Source organism: Pogoniulus pusillus, chromosome 39 (genome assembly GCF_015220805.1).
Source record: "Pogoniulus pusillus isolate bPogPus1 chromosome 39, bPogPus1.pri, whole genome shotgun sequence".
NCBI lineage: Eukaryota > Metazoa > Chordata > Aves > Piciformes > Lybiidae > Pogoniulus > Pogoniulus pusillus.
In genome coordinates, this window is record NC_087302.1 from 1,132,420 (window position 1) to 1,154,659 (window position 22,240).

The following is a 22,240-nucleotide window of genomic DNA, read 5'->3' on the forward strand; positions in this document are numbered from 1 at the left end:
GCAAGAGGCTCCTGGACACACTGGCACAAAAAGAGACTCCACAAGGAGTGGAAGAGAGGACAGCTGGAATGAGGGGGATGTAAGGAAGCTGCCCCAGCAGCCAGAGACCTGCCTAGGGAGGCCAAGGCAGAGCTGGAATTGAGTCTAGCCAGGGAGGACAAAGGGAACAGCAAGAATCTCTACAGGTACATTGCTGGCCAAAAGAAGCCCAGGGAAGGTTGGGCCCCCTCAGAAGGGGAGCAGGTGAAATGGTCACCAGTGACATGGCAAAGGCTGAGGTCTCAATGACTTCTTTGCCTCAGCCTTCACTGCAAAGGCCTCCAGCCACACTCCTGCAGCCATGGAAGACAATGGCAGGGGCTGGCAGGAAGAGCTGCCCCCCCTAGGTGAGATCAGGTTCGTGATCAGCTGAAGAACCTGAAAGTGTTCAAGTCCCTGGGACCCGAGGGGATGCACCCAGGGGTGCTGAGGGAGCTGGCAGGTGAGGCTGTAAACCCCTCTCTGTTCTGTCCCAAAGTCCTGGCAGCCTGGGGCAGTCCTCACTGACTGGGAAAGGGAAACACAACTCCCACTGTCAAACAGGGTAGGAAGGAGCCAGGGAGCTCCAGGCCAGGCAGCCTCACCTCTGTGCCCAGGGAGATCATGGAGCAGATCCTGCTGGAGGCACTGCTGAGACAGGAGAGCAGTGAAGAAGTGATTGGGCACAACCAGCATGGCTGCACCAAGGGCACATCCTGCTGACAACCTGGTGGCCTTCTAGGAACAGGTCACAACATTCACAGATGAGGGTTAGGCAACTGATGGCATTGACCTGGCCCTGAGCAAGGCCTTTGGCACTGTCCCACACCACATCCTGGTCTCCAGGGTGGTGCCACATGGGTCTGAGGGGTGAAGGAGCACTGATGGATACAGACCTGGCTTGATGGCTGCACCCAAAGAGTGGCTGCCAATGGCTGCATGGCCAAGTGCAGGCCAGGGACAAGCAGAGTCCCTCAGGGATCAGTCCTGGCACCAGGCTTGTTCAACATCTCTGTGGGTGCCATGGACAGAGGCACTGAGTGCAGCCTCAGCAGCTTTGCTGCCCACACCAGGCTGTGTGGTGCAGCAGCCAGGCTGGAGGGCAGGATCCAGCCAGAGGGACCTGGGCAGGCTGCAGAGCTGGGCACAAGCCAAGCTCAGGAGGTTCAACAAGACCAAGGGCAAGGTCCTGCAGCTGGGTCGAGGCAATGCCAAGCACCAATGCAGGCTGGGCAGTGCCAGGCTGGAGAGCAGCCCTGAGGAGAGGCACTTGGGGGTGCTGCTGGAGGAGAAGCTCAGCAGCAGCCAGCAGTGTGCACTTGCAGCCCAGAGAGCCAAGCAGAGCCTGGGCTGCAGCAGCAGCAGTGTGGCCAGCAGGGCCAGGGAGGGGATTCTCCCTCTCTGCTCTGCTCTGCTCTGCTGAGACCCCACCTGGAGTCCTGCATCCAGCTCTGGAGCCCCTGGGCCAAGAGGGCTGTGGAGATGCTGGAGAGTGTCCAGAGCAGGGCCAGGAGGATGCTCAGAGGCTGCAGCAGCTCTGCTGTGAGCACAGACTGAAAGAGCTGGGGCTGTGCAGGCTGGAGCAGAGGAGGCTCCCAGGGGACCTTCTTGTGGCCTGCCAGGATCTGAAGGGGGCTACAAAAAAGCTGGGGAGGGACTTTTGAGGCTGTGAGGGAGTGGCAGGAGTGGGGGGAATGGAGCAAAGCTGGAGGTGGGGAGAGTGAGGCTGGAGGTGAGGAGGAAGTTGTTGAGCAGGAGAGTGGTGAGAGGCTGGAATGGGTTGCCCAGGGAGGGGGTTGAGGCTCCATGGCTGGAGGTGTTTGAGGCCAGGCTGGCTGAGGCTCTGATCTGGGGTAGGGTGTCCCTGGCCATGGCAAGGGCTTGGGACTGGCTGCTCCTTGTGGTCCCTTCCAGCCCTGACTGGTTCTATGATTCCATGAAGTGTTTCCACTTCCTAGGATCCTTCTGCCTTTAATACTCCCCCTGCTAAGTCAGCCTGAGCTGAAGAGAGCCCAGAGGAGCTCGTCCAGATCAGAGGAACTAAAGAAGTGAGACTCAGTAACAGGTCACACATGAAAGACAGTGACTAAGCAGAAAATGTTCCTCTGCCAGGCACCTTGGCAAGGGACCTGCTCCTCAACATCCTCTGGGGCAAAAGGAGCCCAGAGGCTAAGCTGCCAGCTCTCAGCAGAAGAGGGAGCCTCCTGCTGCCACCCAGAGCTGGAGAGCCCAGGTCAGATTTCAGTGACTCCTCCTTCAGGCAGCTTCCACAGCCCAGCTCCCCAGTCAGATGCCAACCCCACCCTCTGCTCTCTGGGCAGGAAGGTCATTGCCACTGCATCAAGTGGGTTGGCAAGTCAGAGGCACTCGGGATGAAGGTGCCAGACTGCTGCTACATCAGCAGGAGCCAGCTCTGGGACAGGACAGAGGCAAGGGATGCAAACTGCAGCACAGGAGGTTCCTCCTCAACAGGAGGAGAAGCTTCTTTGGTTGAGGGTGCTGGAGAAAGGAGTAGGCTGCCCAGAGAGGCTGTGGAGTCTCCTTCTCTGCAGCCCTTCCAGCCCTGTCTGGATGTGTTCCAGTGTGACCTGCACTAGATTATGGTCCTGCTCTGGCAGGAGGTTGGACTGGAAGATCTCCAGAGGTCCCTTCCAACCTCTGACATCTGTGATCCTGGGAAAGATCTCCTGTGGGCAGGAGGTTGGCATCAGCCACTCCAGAACCAGCAGGGACACAAAGCAGCTGTGGTAGGCAGCATTCCTCTTGTGAATGGGCAATCTGCAGGGTGAGAGACCCAAGAGGAACCTTACCCTCACCATCCTCCTCTGAGCCAGGCCTGCTCTGCAGCCAACACAGAAGCCCTACCAAAGCTGCAGGCCAGCAGCTGCCCCAAATCCAGACCCTGCAACTCCTCTGAGTGTGGGCTTCAGAGCATTCATTTGTTCACCACTGGGAGCAGTTGCCCAGGCAGGTGCTGGGTTCCCTACACCAGTCCCAAGGCCCAGCTTGGCAGGGTGCTGGGCAGGCTCATCTCAACTTAAGTCTTACCCTGAAAGGTTGGGTTGGATGATCCTTGAGGTGCTCTATGAACCTAAGACTCCATTTCCCAGTACAAGCTGCTGCCCCCCAGCACTGCTGCAGCCCCCAGGGATTCACTTACTCTTCTGGCAGATGCAGTGAAGGAGTTGGGCTCAGGTGCTGGCATTTGCTGGGTGGTGCTAGGCCTGGTTTCATGGCTGGAGTGGTTGGCAAAAGGCTCTTCCTTCCTCTCTACAATTTTAAACAAGAAGAGAAACCAAACGTTTCAGTGCTGCACTCCCAAGGCCTCCTGCACAAGCACAGAGGGCACTGCTGCCACCTGGGCAGGGCTGGGGGCAGGAAGGTGCCACTGGTGCCAGGGCTACCCAGGCCTTTCTGCAAGGAGGCTTCCTTCCCACTGGCTGAGCCACATGATGGATCCAGGCAAAGCTTTTCAGCTTCATCCCCCAAGGACAAGCAAAATCCTTGCAGAAAGCACCAAAGAGGTGTTGCTAATTCAGAGTTTTGCTTCCCATCAGGGACTGCTCCTCCCCTGCAGAACCTGGGCAGAGCAGCAGGACATGGGCATGGATCACAGCACAGGTCCCCTCCAGGGGCCAGAGGTGAGCCTCACTGCATGGTTGTGCTGCAGCTGCCTATGCTGCTGGGCAGGTTCTGGTCTTCCACAGCAAAAGCCTTTCTTGCACAGGGAGCTGGGATTGCTTCCCAGCAAAAAGCCTGCACCAGAGCTCAAAGCAAGCTCAGCAACCCCCACCCAACCTCGCAGCTGGCCCCCAGACAAGTGCAGCCCTCTGGTGTTACACCTCTTGGTGTCCCTCTGCACCATGCCTGACGTGAGCACAGCCACCAGGTGTGACCAGGCAGAGCAGGCAGAAACTGTCTCAGGGTTGCACTGAGAGGAGTGCAGAGGGCTCCAGGACCAAACACTGCCAGATGCAAGGTGCCTGAGAAAGGATGGATCCACACCCCCGAGGCCAGGCTCTCCTCTGGCAGCTGGCAGTGGTTTGGACAGAGCAAAGCCACTGCAGTGTAAGCACCCAGAGAGCAGCAGCAAGGCAGGAGTGAGCAGTGCACAGCAGCTGGTGGCACAGAGAAGGCACTTTGGAGCTGCTGTGAGGGTGGGACCTTGGGGCATGTCTGGAACAAACCTCCTCACTCAAAGGACCTGGGACACAGGAGAGAGCAAGGCAAGAGAACAGGCAGAGCTAACAGGCAGGCAGCAGGACTGGCAGATGCAGAATGCAAGAGGCAAAGATGCCTCTGCCCTAGGAGGAGCAGCACAGCAGTGAAGGCTCAGCCACCCTGCCCTGCCCTGCCAGCTCAGGACCTCCACCAAAGCCAAGTGGGCAGAGTATGCCATGGCTGCAGCTCATCACTCTGATGCACTGCACTTCTGAACAGCCTTGAGGCAGTGCCAGGAGATGAACTATTTCACCTTGGAAGCCTGACCTGGCACACAGCCCTCTGTGGAAATGCCCACACTTGCCACTTGCTGATGTCCTGTAAACCACAGGAGAAGCCTGGGCACTGCAGGAGGGGAGCAAAACCCTGCCCTGCCCTGGCAGCCAGCAGGCTTCACAGGCTGGGCTGCCTGCTGCCTGTCCTGGAGGTTTAGAGCACACAGGTCAGCTTTTAAGGTCAAACCTAATTGCAGGGGCCCAGCCTAAGTGGCAATGACAGCCTGGAAAGGACTCCAGCTGGGAGCACTGTGACTGAAAGGAGCCAACTAAGTGCAGGAGGAGGAGGAGAGGCCAGAGGGCTCTGTACCAGCAGCACCAGAGAGGGCACAGCCACAGGCACTGCTGGCTGGAGGGCAGCAGCCACAGCTGACTGCACTCCAGTTCCAGCAGTAAGCACTGCCAATCCCAGCCAGGGGCACAGGGCAGGAGCAGGTCACTGGCCCCAGGCTGGTGAGACTAAATACTGCATTCTCCAAGCTTGCTGCTGACCCCAAGCTGTGTGGTGTGCTGGAGCCAGGGAGGGCAGGGAGGGCATCCAGAAGGATCTTGACAAGGCTGGAGAAGTGCCAGTGCCAACTGCCAGTGCAGTGCAGTGCAAGGGCCTGCAGCTGGGTTGGGCCAACCCCAGGCACAGATCCAGGCTGGGTGCAGAGGGGTTTGAGAACAGCCCTGAAGAGGCTTGGGGGGGTTGGGTGCTGAGCAGCTCCCCAGGAGCCAGCAGTGCCCTCCTGCAGCCCTAAGGCAGCTGTGTGCTGGCTGCAGCCAGAGCAGTGTGGGCAGCAGGGCAGGAGAGGGCATCCTGCCCCTTGGCTCTGCTCAGACCTCACCTCCAACCCTGCCTCCAGCTCTGCTGTCCCCAGCAGAAGGAGGGCAGAGAGCTGTGGAGGGAGGCCAGAGGAGGCCACAAAGATGGTGCAAGGGCTGGAGCAGCTCTGCTGCTGGGCCAGGCTGGGCACAGAGGTCCCTTCCAACCTCAGCCATTCTCTGATTCTGATGTGCCATAAATCCAAGGAAAACTTCTTCAGGTTTTGGGTTTTTCAGGGGGTTGTGGCTTTTTGTTCCCCTGTTTGAGTTTCTGGGGGGTTTTGTTTGGGTTTTTTTTAATACAACCACTGAGAGTTTCCCTGCCCTGCTTTAACTCCCTTAATTCACACCAATTAACTCCTGGAAGCTACCAGCACAGATCATGTCCATGGAAGTTGACACTGCTCTGTTCACAACAACCCCATGGGCAGCTACAGCCTTGGGGCTGTGTGGTTGGAAAGCTGTGACTTGGAGAGAGACCTGGGGATGAAATATGAGCCAGCAGTGCCCAGGTGGGCAGGAAAGCCAATGGCAGCCTGGCCTAGATGAGACACTGTGGGCAGCAGGGGCAGGAAGTGCCCATGCCCTGTGCTCAGCACTGCTGAGGCCACCCCTTGAGTGCTGTGCTCAGCTCTGGGCCCCTCACTGCAGGAAGGACACTGAGGGGCTGCAGCCTGTCCAGAGCAGGGCAGTGAGGTTGCAGAAGGGCCTGGAGCAGCTGGGGGTGAGGAGGGGCTGAGGGAGCTGGGGGGGTGAGCAGGTGGAGCAGAGGAGGCTGAGGGCAGAGCTCATTGCTCTCTGCAGCTGCCTGCAGGGAGGTTGCAGTGAGCAGGGGGCAGCCTCTGCTGCTTGGGGGCAAGGGACAGGAGCAGAGGGAATGGTTCCAGGCTGCCCCAGGGGAGGCTCAGGCTGGAGCTCAGGAGATATTTCTGCCCTGAAAGGGCTCTCAAAGCTTGGCACAGGCTGCCCAGGGCAGTGCTGCAGAGGACAACACCCTGGGGGTGTTTAAGCAGCTCTGGGCCTAATGCTTAGGGACATAGTTTAGGATTGACCCTAAACTGGGTTGAAGTTTGGGCTGGATGAGCTTGGAGGTCTCTTCCAACTGGATGCATTCTTTTGTTTCTAGACAGCCCAATGCCAAAGTCAGGCCAGATGAAGGAGAGGGCATTGAGCCCCTCAGCCTCCTCTCTGCAGAGCACAGATCTGTGCCAGGCTGGAAGCAAACCTGGCACTCTCTGAAGCACTCCTGCAATGTCCCTGCTCACCTCTGCTCCTTTCTTCTCTCACAGCAAATTCAACTAATTCATCACAACCTGAGACCCTCCAAAACTGAGTGCAGCTCTGAAGCCTTCAACACAGGATATGGACTTGATGGAGAGGGTCCAGAGGAGGCCACAAAAATGATCAGGGGCTTGGAGCAGCTCTGCTATGGGGACAGGCTGAGGGAGCTGAGGGTGTTCAGCGTGGGGGAGAGAAGGCTCCAGGGAGACCTTAGAGCTGCTGGCAGTGCCTGAAGGGGCTGCAAGCAGGCTGCAGAGAGACTGCTCCCAAAGGCCTGCAGGGACAGGCTGAGGGCACTGAAATGAGAGCAGAGCAGATTGAGATTGGATGTGAGGAACAAGATCTGCAGCTGGAGGCTGCTGGAGCACTGCAGCAGGTTGCCCAGGGAGGATGAGGCTCCATGCCTGGACATACTCCAGGTGAGGCTGGGGAAGGCTGTGGGCAACCTGCTCTGGTTAGGATGTCCCTGCTGAGTGCAGGGGCTTGGAGTGGGTCAGCTTTGGAGCTGCCTCCCAGCCCAGCCCATTCCAAGGTCCTATGACAACATTCCTCCAAACTTCTGCAGCCTCCTGCCAGCTCTTGCCCTGCCTTCTGCTCACTTAGCAAAGCAGTTAGAGAGCACTCCAAATATTCTGGCTTTTTGCCTCCCTCCTTCATTTGGGCTTTGAACACTTTAGAACCACAACAGTCCCCTGAGAAGAGCTGTGCAGATAAAGAGCTACAAACCTCTGTGGTTATACAAACTCAGAGGGAAAGAAGAGAAAGGAGGAAATCACTTCCATGCTTTCAAACCCAGGCCTCTGGTACCACTCCAAATGAAGCAGAATAATAAATAACAGATAAATAACCAAGCAGAATAATGAACAAAACAAAGCCTAAAGCTAATGAAGCATCACTGCTCCCCAGGCTGCCTTGGAAAAGCTCTTTTCACCCCTCCTTGTCTTTGCAGCTCTCCTGCAGCACCTGGGCTGATGTTGGAGCTCATGGGCTTTGATTTAAAGAGAGCACCAGAAATGGGTCCCCATTCACACACACAGCACCTGACAGCAGCTCCACACTCAGCTGAGGACTCCTGCCCCTTCCTTTTAGCAGTGATCTGAGGAGTTTACAAGGTCAGGTTTCAGTTCTGAATCACAGAATGGGCTGGGCTGGAAGGGACTCATCCAGTCCAAGCCCCTGCACTCAGCAGGGACATCCTCCTAGAGCAGGCTGCCCACAGCCCTGCCCAGCCTCACCTGGAATATCTCCAGGGGTGGAGCCTCAACCAGCTCCCTGGGCAGCCTCTTGCAGTGCTCCAGCAGCCTCCTGCTGCAGAACTTGTTCCTCACATCCAGTCTCAATCTGCTCTGCTCCACTTTGCAGCCACTGCCCTCAGCCTGTCCCTGCAGGCCTTTGGGAGCAGTCTCTCTGCAGCCTGCTTGCAGCCCCTTCAGGCACTGCCAGGCTGCTATGAGGTCTCCCTCCCTCCTCCTCTCCACCCTCACTCTCCCCTCTCCCAGCTCAAAGCCACTGTCCTTCATCCTGCCACCCCCAGCCCTTGCCCCAAGTCCCTCCCCAGTTCTCCTGGAGCTCCTTCAGGCACTGGAATGTTGCTCTGAGGTCTCCCTGAAGCCTTCTCTTCTCCATGCTGAAGAACCCAAGGAGCCACCAATGTCTCCAGGAAAGGAGAGTGCAAGTAACAAAGCCTGAAGCCTGATGTCTTAGTGAGAGACTGGCACAGGCTGCCCAGGGAGGTTGTGGAGCACAGAATGTGATGTTTGAGAGTGAGGGTGGTGAGACACTGGCACAGGTTGAGGGTGGTGAGACCCTGGCACAGGCTGCCCAGGGAGGTGTTCAGGACCAGGCTGGATGAGTCCTTGAGCAACCTGTGCTGGTGAGAGCTGTCTCTGCCCATGGCAGGGGGTTGGAGCTGGCTGAGCTTTAAGGTTCCTTCCAACCCAACCCATTCTGTCAGTCTCAAAGGCAAAAGGAGCTGCCACAAAACACTACCAGGAGGGGAAACTCCAGCAGGGCCACGGGAAGGCTGGATGCACAAACTGCTAAAGCAAGAGCAGATCCATTTGAATCTCTGAATCATTATGGGATGCCTTTTGCCTGGGATTTGGTTTAGCTTTAGTGGTTTGCAGCAGATGAGTAAAGTTTGCTACAGCTCAAGGAAGTCACTCAACAAAATGGCTTCACACCAAATGTAACACTGAGTGCTGCAGAACAGTGCCTGGGAAGGCTCTGGAGCTGCTCCTGAGCCAGCTCAGCACCAGCAGAAGCTCCACTTGCACCTTCCCACTCTTCAGAGCTGTGCTGGCCACAACTGGCACATGGCTTGTCCAGGGCTGTAGCCAATAGAGATTCCTTCTGCTGCCTGCCTGTTGCCACCACCTGATTTAAAGGCCAGAAGGTGACTGCAGCCTGCTCCTGCTGCACCCAAGCAGCTTTTGTGAGCAGCAGCCAGGGACTCTGGCTCACACTCTGCTGGGCAGGACCAGCCAGGACACAGGCACCAGCCAGGCCCTGCAAGGCCCAGCCAAGACACCTCTCACACTGCTGGGTAGGACTGGATCACAGGTGACTATTCCAGAGGCACAGGAAGCAGGACAGAGCTTTCAAGTGCCCTTCTCTGCAAGCACTTCTTTACTGGGGTTTTGAGATATGGGCCAAGCAAGCCGGAGCTAAAAAGCAGCTTAACCATTAACCACAGCAGGGCCCACCTCTGTTTGCAGAAACATTCAGCACAGGCCCAGGCTTACTGCACAACTCAGAGCCTGTATTTAACTTTCTGTGCTGCACATTCCCTGAGCAGACTGATTAAGGAAGCCACAGAAATGATGGGAAAGAGAACAGGAGCAGGATGGCAGCAGGAAGGCTGCTGTGACTCAAAGGGTTTAATCCTCATCTTCTACTCCTGCAGTTCTCCTGCAGCACAGGCAGAAAGGTTCCTCACCTCTAATTACACAGAGCAGCTTCAGCCCTTCCTTTCTCCCCCCTGATCCAAACACAAGAGGCTGTTATCTTCCTACATGTTCCACTGCTTTTCTACCAGCTTGCAGCACCTGAAGTATTCCTCCCCAAACCAGGCAAGCAAAAAGCTCTGCTGCTTATGAGCAAGCCAGGAACAAGCTGTCAGCTCCAACCCAAAGGGAGCTGGAAGCTGACACTAAAACACTGTCCACAGCTTTTCCTCTATGGAAGACTGATGCCAGACTGCAGAGCAGCTTTGTTAGTGCATGTGCCACAAAGCTGCCACACTGCACAGAGAAGCTCTGCAAGAAGGACCTGCAGGAGCTCCTTAACAGCTAGAAAGCAGTTCTCAAGCTGAAGCCCTGCAGTGCTGGGACCCCTGAGCCATTCCAGTGTCCTGAGCCTTACTGGGCTCCCTGAGCCATCCCAGAGTACTCTCAGCCTTTCTTGGCTCCCTGAGCCATCCCACAGTGTCCTGGGCCTTTCTGAGCTCCCTGAGCCATCCCAGAGTACTCTCAGCCTTACTGGGCTCCCTGAGCCATCCCAGAGTACTCTCAGCCTTTCTGGGCTCCCTGAGCCATCCCAGAGTACTCTCAGCCTTACCTGATTCCTTTTCAGTATCCGATTCTGAAACCTCATCTTCAGCCTCCTCCTCTTCCGAGCTGGAGCTGCTGGAGTCTTTGTTCTCCTCCTCCCTCTCCATGGACTTCAGAGTCTCCTCCCCGTACAGAATCTTCTCCTTGCTGCAGACACAGAACTGCTCAGGACTCCCTCCCAGGGATTTCTGAGTGCTGCTTCTCAGGAACAGGCAGACAGAATCTGCTCCATATGGAACACGCCAAAGGCCTCCTCCATCCCCAGCTTCAACACCCCAGCACTCCCAGCTCTGCCCATTTCCCAGGGATTCCAGAGCCAGGCTCACATTTCCTACATTTCCAAGAGTTTCTCAACCCAACAGTATCTGCTGAGCCTCCTTGCCCAGCTCAGCACAAGCCTTCAGCCCTGCTGCTCAGCTCCATGTAGCTGCAAAGCTGCAGGTCCCAGCCCAAAGGCCAAACTGCTGCTCAGGACCATGCAGCACCACAATTCCTTTCAGTGGGAACACCAAGGAACAGACAAAATTGGATTGGAAAGAGAGAAACCATGAACCACAGAGTGCCAGGGGCTGGAAGGGACTTTGGAAGATCATCCAACCCCTGCCAGGAAGAGCAGTGCTGGGCCTCTGCTCAAGGAGAGAGAACTGCTGGAGGGAGCCCAGCCCAGAGCCCCCAGGCTGCTGCAGGCAGTGAGCATCTCCTGTGGGGCCAGGCTGAGGCAGCTGGGGCTGGCAGCAGAGCAGCCTGAGGGCTGCCCTCAGTGCTGTGCTCAAGCTCTGCAGGGCAGTGTGGGCAGGACACAGGCAGGCTCTGCCCAGGGGTGGCCAAGGGCAGCACAAGGGGCACTGGGGGCAAGCTGGAGCAGAGGAGGTGCCAGGGCAAGAGGAGAGGAAACTTTGTGAGTGTGAGGGTGCTGGAGCCTGGAGCAGGCTGCCCAGAGAGGCTGTGGAGTCTCCTGCCCTGGAGCCTTTCAAACCCTCCTGGCTGTGTTCCTGTGTGCCCTGCCCTGGGTGCTGCTGCCCTGGCAGGGGCTTGGGCTGGATGACCTGCAGAGGTCCCTCCCAGCCCCTAACACTCTGTGACTCTGTGGCTCTGCCTGAGGGCAGCTGCCACCACCTCCCTGGAACCTTCCTGAGGAAGAGAAAGAGCAAACCCAGGCACAGAACACAAGAGCAGGACCCAGGTGGGATGAGGGAAGAAGAAAAGGTGGAGGGCAAAGTAAACTCCTGACACTCCCAAGGCCAGGCCAGGTCTCGAACTCAGGAGTGTCCTTTCGCCTGCTCACACAGCACAGGACACAGAAGCTGCCAGGAGCTGGTTGGACCCTTCTAGCCCCTGACATTCCATGAGCTTTCCCGAGCCAGCTGAAGGCAGCTGCCAGCTGGAGCTGCTCTCCCATCCCTCCTGTGCAGCTCCTTCCCAGCAGAGCAGACCTACTTGCTGAAGATCCTGCTCTGGGGCTTGCCGTTCATGTCAGCCTCGATCAGTTTGTTCCTCGTCTCCTTCTCACTTCGCAGCTGCCAGGAAGCCCAAGAGGAAAGGAGAAAGAGTGAGCAGAGACTTCTCACCAACCACCCCAGCACAGCCCAGCTACTGCCATGGCATCAGCCCAGCTCAGCCCCGGGATCTGTGCCTCAGGCACACCCAGCAGACACCGACCTGGGTGCCTGGGGCTGGGTCGGGGCAGAGCTGCCCAGCACAGCCTCTACCTCAGGCTCCAGCTCTCAAGTAACCTTCCTGTGGCCTTTCAGTATCTGAAGGGGGCTACAAGAAAGCTGGGGAGGGACTTTTGAGGCTGTCAGGGAGTGATAGGACTGGGGGGGATGGAACAAAGCTGGAAATGGGGAGAGTCAGGCTGGATGTTAGGAAGTTCTCCAGCATGAGGGTGGTGAGAGCCTGGCACAGGTTGCCCAGGGAGGTGGTGGAAGTCTCATCTCTGGAGGTGTTTAAGGCCAGGCTGGATGTGGCTCTGGACAGCCTGCCCTAGTGTGAGGTGTCCCTGCCCATGGCAGGGGGTTGGAGCTGGATGATCCCTGTGGTGCCTTCCAGCCCGGACTGATTCTGTGATTCTAAGTGCTGGAGCCAGCCCTTGGCCTTGTCAAACCTCATCCTCCTGATCTCAGCCCATGGACCCAGCCTGGCCAGGTCCCTCTGCAGATCCTTCCTACCCTCCAGCAGATCAACACTAAGCAGAGTGTGCCCAGCAGATCAAGGGAGGTTCTCCTTCCCCTCTACTCTGCCCTGGTGAGAACTCATCTTGAGCACTGCCTTCAGTTTTGGGCTCCCCATTTGAAGAGGGACAGGGATCTGCTGGGGAGAGTCCAAGGGAGGGCTGTGAGGATGATGAGGGGACTGGAGAACTGCCTGAGGAGGAGAGGTTAAGGGCCCTGGGGCTGCTTAGTCTGGAGAAGAGAAGACTGAGAGGGGATTGAATCAATGTTTAGCAATATCTGAGGGATGGGGGTCGGGGGAGGGGACAGGCTTTGCTCACTGTTCCCTGGAATAGGACAAGCAGCAATGGATGGAAGCTGCAGCACAAGGGGGAACTTCTTGCCTGGAAGGTCCCAGAGCCCTGGCACAGGAGAGGTTGTGGAGTCTCCTTCTCTGGAGCCTTTCAAGTCCTGTCTGGATGTGTTCCTGTGTGCCCTGAGCTAGATTGTGTGGTCCTGCTCTAGCAGGGGGCTTGGACTTGATGAGCTCCTTGGGTCCCTTCCAACCCCTACCATCCTGTGAACAGTGCCCTGTAGTTCAGTGCCATCTGCAATCTGACTGAGGATGCCCTCAGTGCCCTGATCCCAATCATGAATGAAGGTGTTGAAGAGAAGTGGCCCCAAGCCCGGGGGGGCACAAGCAGCTGTGCCTCCAGCAGGAGGAGATCCTTTCTCAAGGCCAGGACACTGCTCCACTACCAGCTTCAGATGAAAAGGCAGTGTGATCTGAGAGCCATTTGGGTGTGCCAGGAGGGCTGGGGGGGGAGCTGCCTGCTCCATCCCCTGCCAGTAGAAGGTTTCTATTTTAAGTGCTGGGAAGGCACATGAGAACCACAAGCAGGGACAGGGCACTGTGAGAAAATCTGCATCCCTCTCCTCTTCCCAGTCCTCCTGCAGCTCACCACACTCATTTCATCTCTGGAGAAGCATTTGGGGAGTGCTGAGGAGGAGGAGGAGGAGGAGGCTGCTCAGCCCTGTGGAACAGGCCCCAAAATAGGCTAGGACCAGTCCAAACCAGTTCCTGTTGGGTTTTTTTGCCACCTTCTTTTCCTTTCCTCAGTTATCTGCAGAATCCTGCAGTAGTGAGACAGGAGGAAACCCAAACTCCATCACTGGTAGCATTTATCAACACCTCATTGAGGGAGGAGCTGATGAATGTTTAAAGAGGCTCTGTGCATGTTAAGAGGCTATCCAGGGCTGGCAGCAGCTGTGTTGTGATCAGAGCTGGAGTTCTCCCACCCACACTGTCAGTTCCTCAGAATCCCTCTCTGGGTGCCATCAGCACTGCTCTCATTCTGTCTCTGTCTGAACCCAACCATTTCAGTGCTATTTTAACTGATTTTCTGTGCTTTTGTTTTTTAGAGAAGGTTGATTTGGCTTTTGGAAGCCCCCAGATGATGGAATTGAGCAGAGAAGATGGAACAGGGATAAAAAATGCAACCCAAAAATAACCTCCTGGCTTCCCTTTGATCAAGAGGTGGTTTTGCTTTCCTCTCCTCTGCCAACATTCTCACAACCCCCTCCAACATCTCCACTGCACTATGAAATGGCAATTTAACATGGTTCTAAAATCAGCAATGCCTTTAGGCCAGGATTCTGCTCAGCCTGGAGAAGAAAAGGCTTCAGGGAGACCTCAGAGCAGCCCTCCAGTGCCCGAGGGGGCTCCAGGGGAGCTGGGAAGGGACTCTGGCAAGGGCTGGGGGTGCCAGGATGAGGGAGAATGGCTGTGAGCTGGGAGAGAGTGGAGAGGAGGAAGGAATTGTTGAGAGGGAGGTTGGGGAGAGACTGGCACAGGTTGAGGGTGGTGAGACCCTGGCACAGGTTGCCCAGGGAGGCTGTGGAGCACAGAAGCACCCAACGTGATCTTTGATCACATTGGGTGCTTCTGTGCTCCACAACCTCCCTGGAGGTGTTCAGGACCAGTCCTTGAGCAACCTGTGCTGGTGAGAGGTGTCCCTGCCCATGGCACTGGATGAGCTTTAAGGTCCCTTCCAAGTCAACCCATTCTGTGATTCTCTGAATTCCTGACATCAGGAAATTTCTTCTCCCTCCAAAATCTCCCTGTTGCAAGGCAGCAGAGCTGCTAACTCCCAGGTCTCTCTGCACAGTGCCAGCTGCTTCCTCAGATGCCAACACCAAGCTGCCTTGACTAATCCCTCATTAAGCAAAGAGCAGATTGATGCTGGAGCCTTTGCCAGCTACCAACAGCAACTGCAGAACAACTCCAAAGCTGAGCTGTCTGCTCCTTAGGTGCCACCACTCTGCCTGTCAGCACTCTGCTGCCCCCCTTGCTGCCCTCATCCTCTTCTCTCCATTTCCAGCCACTCAAAACATTGCTGTAATTAAAAGATTCCAACTGACTAACAAAACCCATCATGAGCTGGGCCCCAGCTCTCCCCCTGCCTCTGTTGACACCATCTGGCTTAGGGAACAGCCCAGGACGAAAAGGTTAAGTGGAGAGGTGGAACAAGGAAAGCTCTGCCAGAGGCTCACCACACTCTGCTTCTTCTGCAGCATCTCCAGGTGCTCAACCAGGCCCTCGTCAGCCACGTCGAAGGGTGTCTGGCCCTGGGGCAGTAAAAGAAGACAAGAGGAGATCTGATGTGGCACAGGGCGTGAAGAGCAGAAGGGAACAAGCTCCACACCCTCCCTCCCCGAACGCTGAGTAACAAACACTCTGTCTCCCTCCAGAGCCGAGCCAGGCAGCAGCGGTGGCAGTTCAGTGCCTCAAACCAGCTCAGAGGCTCAATCTGCGCTGGGAGATTCAATCTGTGCTCAAGCCTCAATCCGTGCTCAGAGCCTCAATCTGCGCTCAGAGACTCAATCCATGCTCAGAGCCTCAATCTGCTCTCAGAGACTCAATCCGCGCTCAAGGCCTCGATCCGCGCTCAGAGCCTCAATCCGCGCTCAGAGCCTCAATCCGCGCTCAGAGACTCAATCCATGCTCAGAGCCTCAATCCGCGCTCAGAGCCTCAATCCGCGCTCAGAGCCTCAATCCGCGCTCAGAGCCTCAATCCGCGCTCAGAGCCTCAATCCGCGCTCAGAGACTCAATCCGCGCTCAGAGACTCAATCCATGCTCAGAGACTCAATCCGCGCTCAGAGCCTCAATCCGCGCTCAGAGCCTCAATCCTCGCTCAAGGCCTCGATCCACGCTCAGAGACTCAATCCGCGCTCAGAGACTCAATCCGCTCTCAGAGACTCAATCCGCGCTCAGGGCCTCAATCCTCGCTCAGAGCCTCAATCCGTGCTCAAGGCCTCAATCCTCGCTCAGGGCCTCAATCCGCGCTCAAGGCCTCGATCCTCGCTCAGAGCCTCGATCCGCGCTCAAGGCCTCGATCCGCGCTCAGAGACTCGATCCGCGCTCAGGGCCTCGATCCGCGCTCAGGGCCTCGATCCGCGCTCAGGGCCTCGATCCGCGCTCAGGGCCTCGATCCGCGCTCAGGGCCTCGATCCGCGCCCAGAGACTCGATCCGCGCCCAGAGACTCGATCCGCGCTCAGAGACTCGATCTGCGCTGGAAGATTCAATCCGCGCTCAGAGATTCAATCCACGCTCAGAGACTCAATCCGCGCCCAGAGACTCAATCCCCGCTCAGGGCCTCAATCCGCGCTGAGAGACTCAATCCGCGCTGAGAGACTCAATCCGCGCTGAGAGACTCAATCCTCGCTCGGAGACTCAATCCGCGCTCGGAGACTCAATCCGCGCTCAAGGCCTCGATCCGCGCGCAGAGACTCGATCCACGCTCAGAGACTCGATCCACGCTCAGAGACTCGATCCACGCTCAGAGACTCGATCCGCGCCCAGAGACTCGATCCGCGCCCAGAGACTCGATCCGCGCTCAGGGCCTCGATCCGTGCTCAGGGCCTCGATCCTTGCTCAGGGCCTCAATCCGCGCTGAGAGACTCAATCCGCGCTGGGAGATTCAATCCTCACTCAGGGCCTCAATCCGCGCTGGGAGACTCAATCCACGCTCAGAGATTCAATCCATGCTCAGAGACTCAATCCGCGCTGAGAGACTCAATCCGCGCTCGGAGACTCAATCCGCGCTCGGAGACTCAATCCGCGCTCGGAGACTCAATCCGCGCTCAAGTCCTCGATCCACGCTCAAGGCCTTGATCCACGCTCAGAGACTCAATCTGCTCTCAGAGCCTCAATTCGCGCTCAGGGCCTCGATCCACACTCAGAGACTCAGTCCGCACTCAGAGCCTCAGTCCGCGCCCAGAGACTCGATCCGCACGCAGAGACTCGATCCGCGCTCAGAGACTCGATCCACGCTCAGAGACTCAATCTGCGCCCAGAGACTCGATCCGCGCCCAGAGACTCGATCCGCACCCAGAGACTCAATCCGTGCTCAGGGCCTCGATCCTTGCTCAGGGCCTCGATCCACACTGGGAGACTCAATCCGCGCTGAGACTCAATCCGTGCTGGGAGATTCAATCCTCGCTCAGGGCCTCAATCCGCGCTGGGAGATTCAATCCGCGCTCAGAGCCTCAATCCACGCTCAGGGCCTCAATCCGCGCTGAGAGACTCAGTCCTCGGTCAGGGCCTCAATCCGCGCTCAGAGCCTCAATCCGCGCTCAGAGACTCAATTCACGCCCAGAGACTCGATCCGCGCTCAGGGCCTCGATCCGCGCTCAGAGACTCGATCCGCGCTCAGAGACTCGATCCGCGCTCAGAGACTCGATCCGCGCTCAGGGCCTCGATCCGCGCTCAGAGACTCGATCCGCGCTCAGAGACTCAATCCGCGCTCAGAGCCTCAATCCGCGCTCAGAGACTCAATTCACGCCCAGAGACTCGATCCGCGCTCAGGGCCTCGATCCGCGCTCAGAGACTCGATCCGCGCTCAGAGACTCGATCCGCGCTCAGGGCCTCGATCCGCGCTCAGGGCCTCAATCCGCGCTCAGAGACTCAATTCACGCCCAGAGACTCGATCCGCGCTCAGGGCCTCGATCCGCGCTCAGAGACTCGATCCGCGCTCAGGGCCTCGATCCGCGCTCAGGGCCTCAATCCGCACTGAGAGACTCAATCCATGCTCAGAGACTCAATCCACGCTCAGAGCCTCAATTCGCGCTCAGATAAACCCTGAGCAGGGCTGGGCAGGGCCCTGGTTGATGCTGTTCAAAACCAGCAGCCAGGACCAACACAGTGCAGTCTTCAGGGGTCTAAAGAGGGCACAGCTGTACCAAGCAGGAAGGGGAGCAGCCTGTTCTACTGTACCCCAGTCCCTGCAGACCCCTGGGTCACCTTGGGCAGCTGAAGCTCCATCTCAAGGTCTCCAATCACCCTCCCAAGAGCTGAGGCAGCTGCACTGCCCTGCTCTGCCTGCAAGGTGTCTGGGGAGATGGAACAAACACAGCAGGACTGGGGCCTGCAGAAATGTCAAAGGGAGAGACGAGGGAGGGCAAAGTGCTGCGAACCCTCTGCTCACAGGCACAGTGAGACCTCTGTGCCTTCCAGAGCCTTCCAGTGTAAAGCCAAGGGCAAGCTCCTGCAGCTGGGATGGGTCAGTCCAAAGCACAAATTCAGGCTGGGGAGCAGCCATGGGAGAAGGGCTTGGGGGTGCTGGGGGTGCAGAGCTGGACAGGAGCTGGCATCGAGCACTGCCAGCCCAGCCCCAGCCTGTCCTGGGCTGATCCCCAGCAGTGTGGGCAGCAGGAGCAGGGAGGGGATTCTGCCCCTCTGTTGTGCCTACTCAGATCGCCCCTGCAGTGCTGGGGCAGCTCTGGAGCCCTCAGCACAGACAGGGACCTGCTGGGGCAGGGCCAGAGGAGGCCACAGCAGTGCTGGCAGGGCTGGAAGGGCTCTGCTGGGAGCCAGGCTGAGAGCTGGGGGTGTGCAGCCTGGGGAGGAGAAGGCTGCAGGGAGACCTTCTGGTGGCCTTGCAGTGCTGCAAGGGCTGATCAGAAAGCTGGGGACAGACTTTTGAGCAGGGCCTGCTCTGACAGGACAAAGGTGATGGTTTGGAACTAAAAGAGGCAGATTCAGAGTGAAGAGAAGGGAGAAATGTTTGACAATGAGGGCGGTGAGAGCCTGGCCCAGGTTGCTCAGAGAGGCAGAAGATGTCCCTTCCCTGGAGCTGTTCCAGGCAGCTTCAGGCAGTGAACAACCTGTTTCAGTGGAAGGTGACCCTGCTGACTATTGAGAGTTTGGAACTAGGTGAGCCTTAGGGTCCCTTGCAGCCCAAACTATTCCATGGGTCTATGATTTGAACCTCCTGAAATGCTGCCAAAGAAAATTTGGGAGCCACTTCCACATCCATGGGCATTTACAACACAAAGCAGGCAAAAGCACAAAGTGAAGGCTCAGTTCCACTGTCTCCATAACTACAGCTGCAAAGATCAGTTAATTAACAACAGGTAATGAAACCTGATGGCCAGGGACCAGGTGGCTCCAGGTTACCTGGACAACCCTGCCCACAATCTGGGAGTGTTCAGGATCAGGGTGGATGAGGCCTTGAGCAACCTGTGCTGGTGGGAGGTGTCCCTGCCCATGGCAGTGGGTTGGAACTGGGTGAACTTTAAGGTCCCTTCCAACCCAACCCATTCTATGAATCTTGATCTTTTCCAGTCACACTTGAAGCCTTTTCTGCCTTCCTCCACAGTCAGGACCCTTAAGGCCTCCAGGTCCTTTGTTTTCAGTGCCCGCCAGAGGAGAACTGCTCGCGGCGGAACTTCAGCGTGGTGATGGATTGAGCGGTAGCCATGAAAGTGACATTCACCTGGCTACAAACCACCTTGCCCAAGTTGTGCCAACACCCCTGAGCACTCACCAGCTTGTTCCTGATGTCCATGTCACACAGAGCCTCGGCCAGGATGGAGCAAGCCTCCTTCACGCCCCAGTGCGCGGCAGCGTGCAGCGGGGTCCAGCCGTCGTTGTCCTGCACGTTGAGGTTAAAGCCAGCCTGGATCAAGAGCCTGAAGGAGGAAGCAGTGTTGAGTTCTGCCACTGTGATGCTCTGGGGGTTACCTGCCCCACACTTATGAAATCATCCAGACTGGACTCAGCCAGCTGGAAGGTGAGGAACGAAGCTTCATACTCACAGCTTAGCACAGTGCACAGGCAGATAGTTACAAGAGGCACAGACACCTGCAGCTCCAGGCAGAAATGGACAAGGTAAAGCTAATGCAGAAACACAACTCCCTGCCAGCAATCACAGTCCCCAGGAGGGGCTCCCAACCACCCTTCCACCTTATCTCCATCCCTCTACCTTATCCCAGAGCCTGCCTTGTGTGCAAGGTGAGTTGTGAGGATGGGCAAATGGGGTTGGAAGCAGAAGGCTTAGTTGGGTTACACAGATCCAGGCAGAGCAGCAGAAGCCCAGGGAGAGAAGACAGACACCGACTCCGACAGACAGACACTGCCTGATCTGTGTTTGTGTCCTTGCTTTTGTGCATCCCAGCAGGCCCATGAGGGATGCAGCCATCCTCATTGCTCCCTTTGCACAGCCTAGCATCTAATTTCTCTCATTAAAATACTCCAATTGGCCTCACACCAGCACAGCCACCCAGGGGTGACTTCTCCACGCAGAAGAGCTGCCACAGAGAGGTGCAGAGCAGGCAGCAAGGCTCACAGGGAGCCAGGAGGTGCTTCTGAGCTCGTTTGCTCCCCTCACAACCAGCACTCAATGTGCCTGCAAGTGGGACAGAGAAGAGTGAACGGGAATGGACTCTTGGAAATGGGGTGGGAACGGAATGAAAGGCTGAGAAGCCTGCAGGAGCTGCTGTGACTGAGAAGGTTCTTCTGGAGCAGAGGAGGCTGAGGGCAGAGCTCAGTGCTCTCTACAGCTGCCTGCAGGGAGGTTGGAGCAAACAAGGGGCAGCCTCTGCTTCTTGGGGGCAAGGGACAGGAGCAGAGGAAATGGTTCCAAGCTGCCCCAGGGGAGGCTCAGGCTGGATGCTAGGAGATATTTCTGCCCTGGAAGGGTTCTCAAAGCTTGGCACAGGTTGCCCAGGGCAGTGCTGCAGTCCCCATCCCTGGGGGTGTTCCAGCAGCTGTAGAGCTGGAGCTTAGGGCCATGGTTTGGTGCTGAGCCTGCACCAGGGTGGAGGCTTGGGCTGGGTGAGCCTGGAAGCCTCTCCCAACTGGATGCTTTCTGTGATTCTTTTCCCTTTCAGCAAGTCCTAAACTGGGAGAACTTCTTCTCTAATCTGGCACTGGTGACTGAGCTGCTCCAGAGGAAGAGGCACCAGGCTGGCAGGGGCACCACACAAGCCATGTCCCTGCAGACTGCCATCTGCAGCACCAGGGACCAAGCACAGCACTGGTAAGGGAAGGACTTTTGGTCCCAGCAGAGAACAAGGCCAGACATGGAATGGTCCATGGGGAGACAAGACCAGCAGGACAGCCAGCTAAGGAGCAGTGACATGGACAGATGTGAAAGGTGGAAGTTAACCAACCCAAACTGTAGTTTTGCAGCCCAGTCCTTGCATGGTTAAACTCTCACCCAAGAGGGCCTGCCTGGGCATAGCCTCATGCCACTTTTACTGCTGTGCACCCTCACCCCCTGCCCTGCCCACCAGACCACAGCACCTGGAGCATGAATAATTAAAGCCAAAGCAAGCAGAGGGGAGCTCACTGTAGTCTGCAGCTCCAGGACCATCTGCACCACATCAGGTGGATGTGCTGTGGGGTTCAGGTATCACAACTGAGCAGTGCCCAAGCTGCTTAAATATTGAAGACCATCCCAGGGGAATTCTGCAAGTCTAGGAAAACTGCTGCTGAAAGCTTCCATCCTGGGCAGGTCTGCATCCAGAGGCACCATCCTGCAGCACAGTGCCCCAGGATGGCACTGAGAGGCTGCAGACTCCTACAGCACCCTGCCAAAGCCCAGGCACACCCCAGGGGGTTTGTGAGAGCAGTCTCCAGTAGCTGCTGACTGTGTGCTGGGTTTCCAGCTGGCAACAGGGAGGAACAGAACTGGTAGAGGCTCAAGGTCACAGACAAGTTCCACCTCTCATTTGGGAGCCTGATAGCTTCTGGCTTGCAGCCCCTTTGGTTTAACCCACTGAAGCTTTGCATTTAGAATCACAGAATGGTTTGGGTTGGAGAAGCTCTCCGAGAGCCTCCAGTCCAGCACCAACCCAGCACCACCATGGTCACCAAACCCTGGCCCCAGGTGCCATGGCCACAGCCTCCTTCAACCCCTCCAGCCATGGGCACTGCACCACCTCCCTGGGCAGCCTCTGCCAGTCCCTCACCACTCCTCCAGCAAAGACATTTTTCCTCCTCTCCAACCTAACCCTCCCCTGGCACAATCCCAGGCCAGTTCCTCTCCTTCCATCCCCTGAGCCCAGGCAGCAGAGCCCAACCCCAGCTGGCTGCAGCCTGCTCTCAGGGAGCTGCAGAGAGCAATGAGCTCTGCCCTCAGCCTGCTCTTCCCCAGGCTGCTCACCCCCAGCTCCCTCAGCTGCTGCTCCCCAGCCCTGCTCTCCAGACCCTTCCCCAGCTTCATTGTCCTTCTCAGTTTGAACTTCCAGGCTGGCCACAGAGCCCACAGCAGCCAAACACTGCCAGCTCTGATTGAGATCAGCTCAGCATTTCAGCAAGCAATGCCAAGGAGCAGCTGGGCACAGCTAAGTCACCCTGCAAGCACTGGATGCAGCCTTCCCTGAGGAGTGCTGAGTGTGCAGCCTCCCCCAGGACCAGCCCCTCAGCTGCAGGAGCTGCTGCACCCCTGTTCCACAGGAGCTCTGCCAGGGCACTGCTCTGGGGCACAGAGCAGGCAGGGACACTTTGGAACTCACTGCTAAGTCTGCACAGAATGGCTCAGGCTGGAAAGGACCTCAGAGCTCATCTGCTCCAACATCCCTGCCATGGGCAGGGACACCTCTCTGCCAGACTTGGCTGCTCAAGGCCTCATCCAGCCTGGCCTTGAACA

At 57.2% G+C, this 22,240-nt stretch overlaps 1 protein-coding gene across 1 annotated transcript in view; it reads right to left on the bottom strand.

Moving 5' to 3' along the window:
• Positions 1–22,240, bottom strand: part of PPP1R12B (protein phosphatase 1 regulatory subunit 12B) — a 187,377-nt gene that overhangs the window by 107,893 nt on the left and 57,244 nt on the right. The window contains 5 exon segments of the mRNA XM_064173963.1: positions 3,179–3,288; positions 10,161–10,300; positions 11,591–11,670; positions 14,857–14,931; positions 19,133–19,277. Coding sequence (XP_064030033.1) covers positions 3,179–3,288; positions 10,161–10,300; positions 11,591–11,670; positions 14,857–14,931; positions 19,133–19,277 — 550 coding nt within the window.